This window comes from Gracilinanus agilis, chromosome X, assembly GCF_016433145.1.
Source record: "Gracilinanus agilis isolate LMUSP501 chromosome X, AgileGrace, whole genome shotgun sequence".
In the NCBI taxonomy this organism is placed as follows: Eukaryota; Metazoa; Chordata; class Mammalia; order Didelphimorphia; family Didelphidae; genus Gracilinanus; species Gracilinanus agilis.
Genome location: NC_058136.1, coordinates 59070251 through 59077537, shown reverse-complemented (window position 1 = coordinate 59077537; position 7287 = coordinate 59070251). Strand labels below are relative to the sequence as shown.

Sequence of the window (7287 nt, the reverse complement as noted above, 5' to 3'; positions counted from 1 at the left end):
TCTAAAGAATTCAAGTTGTCATTTATTCCAAGGGCAATGGAGAAGTGCATGGTGGGCATGAGTATAGACTAATCCCTGACCAGCAAAGAAATTCCCAGGAGAAACGGCCCAAAAGATGTCATCAGGGAGCTGTACAATGACGAAAGGAGGTAGGCTGGTTGGACAATGAGTGAAGAATTGTTAGCTTGTGTGTGTTGTTAATGGATCTATAGGAGTTCCCCTGGCATGTTTGGTGAACCCCTTGTGGAGACTTCAGTTGTTGAGTCTTAAAGAATGGGAATAACCTCATTAGGCAGAGATGAGGAAGGAGGAAGGAGTACGGTCTGGGCATGGTAGGATCTCAGGGTCAAATCCATTGAAGAGCCATGATGGGAACTAGGGACAGACAGTCCTTTGGATTATCAGGATTGTAGAGAACATGATAGATTGTTAAGGAGTAGTGTGAAATAAGGCTAGAGATGGGCTTTGGCCCAGATTACGGAAGACCTAGAATGTCATGCTCAAAAGCTTTATTTTATCCTCAAGGTGGTAGGGCACCTCTGTACATTTTTGCAGAGGAGTGACAATGCCAGCTTTGTACATTAAGCCTCATTTGGTGGCTCCATGAAAGAGATCAACGAGGAGAGTGGAGAGAAGGAGACCTGTTCACCTTCTCTAGTTGTCCAGGCACAAGGTTGATAAGTGACAGAATGAGGGCTAGGCTGCAGTTCTGGGAATTTTCTCTTGTCCCGGTGCAAATGACTGCCTTGTTTTCTTCTCTACTAGAAGGGGCTTTGGTTTCCTGACCTGATGTGGTCTCCGCTCTGGTTTGAGGGGAAATGCCTTATGTCCAGCACTTGCAGAGATCTGACGATGGAGAGTTCTGGCAATGGAAGCCCTGCCCAGGTGAAGGAGGGAGGGATGCCAGGACTCTTTGGTCAAATCAGGCCTGGGCTCATTCATGATTCCTTTTCCTTCCCTCCTCCCTACCTGCTTCCCAGGTTTTCAGCTTATGTCCAGATGGTGAGTGCAGGACACTGGATGATGGCAGCCGCATCCCCAGCAGCCAAGTCCCAGGTGAGCTCTCTTTCCTGTCTCCCTTCTGAGGTTCACCTCTTTTGCCTGGCTGTCACTTCATCTTTCTTCATTAACCCTCAGAGGGGTCAGGGGAAGTCACATCACTTTTGAGGGCCTTCATTTCTCTGTCAGTGAAATGAAGATAGTTTTGAACACTCCATGCTATTGGACTATTGTATAATGCTCAGCTGAGCCAATGCACAGGACTTGCTTTGTAAATAAATCTCCCGGTGCCAGGTATGTGAGCGGTTAATAAGAATATTGATGAAGGTGGGATTTAACTCTGTTCTAAGGGATAAGATGTAGACCCTTTAAAAAGACTAGATAGTTCTGAATGGGTGCTGTATGTTAACCCTTGGGTTCGTCAGAGCTATAAGCCAAGACTTGCTTTCCTTTTTGTTCCTGTCTTGAAGACAAGGCCCAGTTACTGTGTCTGTGTGTTAGCTAGCTATGTAGTGCCTATGAAGGGACACTTAAATGACCACTAGACTTGGACTCGGAAGATTTGGCTTGTGGTCTTGGCTCTGCATTTACTGGGAGACCTTGCCTGCCCCATGCCCTTCCCTTCCCTCTTGGATTTCTTGTTTGTAAGATGAGGGTCATTGGGCTTTGCCTCTGAGCGCTGTTCATATGATCAATGCTAAATGAAACCTGATATCTTAGCATCTAGTCCAGTCTTCCATTTTACTGATGAGGAAACTGAGGCCCAGACAATTTAGGTGACTTCAAAGGTTATCCAACTATTAGGTAGCAGAATTGATCTTTGGACATAGTTTTCTGGCCTCTTGGCCACAGTAGAATACTTACCTGTCCCATGCCATGATGAAATCCAAAGGAGAGAATATATACATGAAATGCTTCGAAAGCTAAAAGCATTATATGCTCACGTGACCAATTATAGGGAGGGATCACACCAAACATTTATTTGGGGGAAAGAGATGAAGTCTTTTTGGGGGGGAAGGCAGTTATTTATGAATAGTACTGTATACTCTGCCCTATGCTAAGGCGATAGCTCAGCTCTCTAACATACTACCTATATGATCTTTCTGTAACCTCTCAGATTCCTCCTCTTTAAAATGATGAGGTTGGACTAAATAACTCACCCCTGATGATCCTTCCAGTTGTAAATCTTGGATCCTGCGCATCATTCCATTATGTTCTTTTTTTTTTTTCAACAAATTTAATTTAATTTAATTTTTTTTTTTTTGCCAATTACATTATAATAACAAATTTCTACAAGTTTTCTGAAGTTACATGAGCTAAATTGTCTCCTCCCCCCCCCCCCCAGAGCTGGCAAACAATTCAGTCTGGGTTATACATATACTATCACGCAAAACTTATTTCTATATTGTTCAGTTTTGAAAGTGATTAATCTTATGAAACCAAAAAACCCACAACATATACCCAAATAAACAAGTGAAAAATTGTATGCTTTCGTCTGCACTCCTACTGCAGCAGTTCTTTCTCTGAAGATGGATAGCATTCTTTGACCGAAGTCCTTCAGAATTGTCCTGGATCACTGTATTGCTGAGAGTAGCTAAATCCCAGTCGATCATCCCACGATATTGCTGTAACTGTGTATAATCTCCTGGTTCTGCTTGTTTCGCTCGGCATCAGTTCACGAAGGTCTTTCCAGCTCTTTCTGGAATCCCCCTGTTCTTCATTCCTTAAAGCACAATAGTATTCCATCACCATCATATACCACAGTTTGTTCAGCCATTCCTCAATCGAGGGACATTCCTTCAATTTCCAATTCTTTGCTGACACAAAAAACACAGCTATCAATATTTTTGTACAAACAGGTCCTTTCCCATTTTAAAAAATCTCTTTGGGATACAGACCTAGTAGTGAAATGATTACACCAAAGGGCAGGCATCGTTTTATGGCCCTTTGGGCATAATTCCAAATTGCCCTCCAGAAAGGTTGGATCAGTTCACAATTCCACCAGCAGTGCATTAATGTCCCGATTTTGCCACGTCCCCTCCAACATTCATTACTCTCCCCTGCTGTCATTTTCCAATCTGCCAGGTGTGAGGTGATACCTCAGAGTTGTTTTCATTTGCAACTCTATAATTTAGATTTAGAACATTTCTTCATATCATTATTGATAGCTTTGATTTCTTCATCTGAAAACTGCTTATTCATATTCTTTGACCATTTGTCAATTGGAGAATGACTTGCATTCTTAAAAATTTGACTTATATATTTGAGAAATGAGACCTTTATCAGAGAAATTTGTCATAAAATTTTTTTCCCATTTTATGGTTTCCCTTCTAATCTTGATTTCATTGGTTTTATTTGTACAAAACCTTTTTAATTTAATCTAATCAGAATTATTGATTTTACATCTTGTCACGTTCTCTGTCTCTTGTGTGGTTATAAATTCTTCCCTTCTCCATAGATCTGGCAGGTAAACTATTCTTTGCTCCCCATTATGTTCTTCTTTAAAAGTTTGGTCTCCAAGATTTCTCTAAATTTTCCTCTAAGAGGCTCAGATCTTGAGGGTAAGAATGGAAGGTGGCCAAGCACATGCCCTTGGGCAGTTGTTGGCAAGGCTCCCTACTTTGTAAGAAAGACTGCAGAATCCCAGGGTTGGGGCTGGCTAAGGTCCCCGAAATCCTCTAGCTCCTCCACTTTCATTTTTCAAGGGACAAAGACTTGCCCAATGTCACAAGGCCAGCAGGATGGAGCTTAGCATTTTGCTCCCCTGATTCCACAAGACCTGCGAGTTCGAGTCATTTAAGTTCAAGCCTCTGGGCCTCTGTTTCCAACCTCCTTTCTAAAAGTAGGTAATACTGGTAGCACCCAGTTGGCGTGATGGTCAGGAGATATAGTGGAGATCAAGTTATTTGTAAATCATTAGGCATTATTTAAATTATAATCATTATCTTCATAGCCTGATGAAGGAAAGGAGCAGCTTCGTACATGCCAGCCGGACAACAATGTCTAAAAGGTCCAAGACAATTCTGAATACGTTGACTGATAGTCCATTTGTACCAGGTCATTAAGAAAAGTGTAATGTAGTGGTTAGAGAACTGGGCCTCAAGGAAGCCAGGAAGACCTGGACTTGTTTTCCATTTCTGACCCATTCTGGCCAAAACCCTTCACCTCCCAGCTCTGGGCCAGTGGAGATGGTACTGTTCTGCCCTGGTAAGGAGGCTAGATTGGAAGGAACTTTGGATGCTCCTGCCATGCTTTCTCTGTTGTTTAGTTGTTTCTAGCAGACACCCGCTCTTGGTCTGACTCAGTCTATGTTGTCATTAATTTCCCGTCTTATGCACATCATGGTCATAGAAGTTCTGTTTTCATTCTCTAATCTTTTCCTTTCAGAAAGCTCTCATCAAAGAAGTCAGTCTTGCCCGTGATCATTGTCTGTGGTTAACTTTAGGCCCAGAGTTGAGATACTCCCTTTGGGCAGTTAGAGTGTTTCTTGTCTTATGTATATCTCGAAGCCAGGCCTGATCTGTGCAGAAATAGAAGAGGAAAGCGTTTTGGGGTGGACACATTTCTCACTCTGGAAGTTTTCAGGAGGTGAATCTGCCCGGTATACCTCTTCAAAGTATGTTCTTAACAGAGAGTGATCCTCGCTCTCCTGGAGCCTGGCTGCTGACTCAATATCTATATACCAAACCCTGCAGAGGAGGACACCTTCTTCCCTTCAGTGACCTTCCTAATGTAATTTCCTTTTCTCCTGTTTTGTCCCCCACATGCCAGCACACTCAGGAGCTAGCACTGAGTTCTGGGAGAACTCTGTGTTTTTAGCCCAAACCATCATCCCCCAGCTTCCTCTCTCATTAGAAGGGTTTCCAGGCTCAAAACCTGATCTGACCTCTCAGATGGATAGAGGTGAAAGGCTGTGCATCCAGAACCTTCAGGGAATGGAGGACAGAGAGACCCTGAAAAGTGCTTATCCAGGTGAGTTGTGGGAATCTGAAGGAACTTAGCTGAGCAGGGTCCCCTCGTTGTTAGCAAGGTAGCAATAAATTGGAAAGTTTCCCTTTTTTCTCCAAGTCTGCCTGTTCCTGGGTGTCTTGGTGCCCGACAAAGAAGAGAACACCTTCTCTTTCTCTCCTCCCTTGTGATTATATTTTCCCTCAACCCATTGCTTATGCCCCCAGCGTCCCCCTTCCTTAGTCAGTCATCCTTTCAGCTTTATAGTCTTGAAGACTGTAAAGTTGGAAGGGACCATACAGATAGTCGAGTACAGCTTTCTCATTCTCCCGAGGGGCCAGCAAGGCCCTGAGGACTTACAGAATCACTAGGTAGAAAAGAACCTCCAAGACAACCTAGGCCATTCATGCCAGGACCTCTTATTCATTCCTGTCTTCTCTCCTTTAGTCACATCTTTTCTTCTAAAAGGCTCTTCCTCATTCTTTTTGTTCCCTGTGGTCTCCGTATCAGCCACTTCTGTCATTTACTTGTTGTGCCTTCCTCTGGTTTCAAAGGGCCCCAGGATGCCATAAAAGGCAGTCGTTTTTAGTTGGATGATTCTGTTTCCTCTTAAGAGGGACAGATTTCTTTCCCCCAGCAAGGGTGGCCATATTTTTTCTTTCTCATTTCAGACTATGGGATTGAGCCTGAAAACAAGGAGGTTATTCCAAAGCAGGAAGTGTCTGAAGAAGATGAATTCAAGGGCATACTGTGGACAGGCTTGCAAAAGACTGTTCCTGAGGAGCCTGAACTTGAAGAAGCCCGTGACTCCAAGGACAGTCTAGAGGAGCACAAGGGTAGTCTGGTGTTGATGAGACTGAGACATTCTCCCCCTCCCCAAGACAGTGGTTTCAACCACATGTCTCTCTCCCAAGGGAGTGTCCCTAAAGAAGAGGCTGAGAAAAGCTATGATCCCAGCTCAGACCCTGTTCCAGGTGGTATAGAAACTCTAAAAGAGAGATCTCAGAGATGTGGTGTGTACGACAAAGGCTTTGGACAGGGTTCGGGGCCCCTGACCCATCAGAATGTCAATCATGGGAAAAAACCCTATGAATGTAGCGAATGCGACAAGGCCTTTAGCCGGAGGTCGTACTTTATTGAACATCAAAGGATCCATAGTGGCGAGAAACCGTATGATTGTAGTGAGTGTGGCAAGGCCTTCAGGTGGTATTCTGATGTTGTTTCCCATCAGAGAATTCACCGTGGGGAGAAACCTTACCAATGTAATGATTGTGGCAAAGCCTTCCGGAAGAGCTCAGACCTTATCCAGCATCAGAGGGTTCATAGTGGGGAGAAGCCCTATGAATGTAGTCATTGTGGCAAAGTCTTTGGTCGAAGCTCCAGCCTCATTCGGCATCAAAGAATTCATAGTGGAGAGAAGCCCTATGAATGCAATGCATGTGGGAAGGCTTTCAGAGATATTTCTACTTTTATTAACCATCAGAAAATCCATAGTGGAGAGAAACCCTATGAATGTGACGAATGTGGGAAAGCCTTCAGTCGGAGCTCCAGCCTTATTGAACATCAGAGGATTCATAGTGGAGAGAAGCCCTATGAATGCAATGAATGTGGGAAGGCCTTCAGGTGGTGCTCAGACCTGGTTCCACATCTCAGAATTCATAGTGGGGAGAAACCTTTTGAATGTAATGAATGTAAAAAATCCTTTAGGAAGAGCTCAGATCTGATTTTGCATCAGAGGATTCATAGTGGAGAGAAGCCCTATGAATGCAATCAGTGTGGGAAGGCCTTCAGGAAGAGATCTGACCTCATTCAGCATCATAGAATTCACAGTGGAGAGAAACCTTTTAAGTGTAACGAATGCGAGAAAGCTTTTAGGACCCGGTCTGATCTCGTTCAGCATCTGAGAATTCACAGTGATGAGAAACCTTATGAATGTAATGAATGTGGGAAAGCTTTCAGGCAGAACTCAGACCTGATTCAGCACCAGAGAATCCATAGTGGAGAAAAGCCCTATGAGTGCAACCAGTGTGAGAAAGTCTTCTGTCGAAACTCGAGCCTCATTCGACATCAGAGAACTCACAACAGAGATTCACATTCAGGGTGTTAGCCATCCCCTGTCCACGCTAGGGACTCTGGGGAAAATTGCAGGCTCAATATCACTTCCTTCTGGTAGCAAACGATAACAGCTGTTTGAACAACTGATTGATCACCATTAGAGCGAGGGAACGGGACTGTTGAAAATGAATATTTACAACGACTCATCCCTGGCTTGATCAGCTTTCAGAATGGCCTCTCAGGTCAGGGACTGAAATGGAAGAGGCTGTATGCCCCCACCCCCAC

General features: G+C 44.0%; 1 protein-coding gene across 1 annotated transcript; it reads left to right on the top strand.

Moving 5' to 3' along the window:
- LOC123253856 (zinc finger protein 883-like) lies at positions 1–7287 on the top strand. Its single transcript, XM_044682978.1, has 5 exons — positions 1–149; positions 766–885; positions 981–1056; positions 4771–4971; positions 5619–7287. Exons 2-5 carry the CDS (start codon positions 790–792, stop codon positions 7052–7054), a joined length of 1809 nt encoding a protein of 602 aa, XP_044538913.1. The 5' UTR covers positions 1–149; positions 766–789; the 3' UTR covers positions 7055–7287.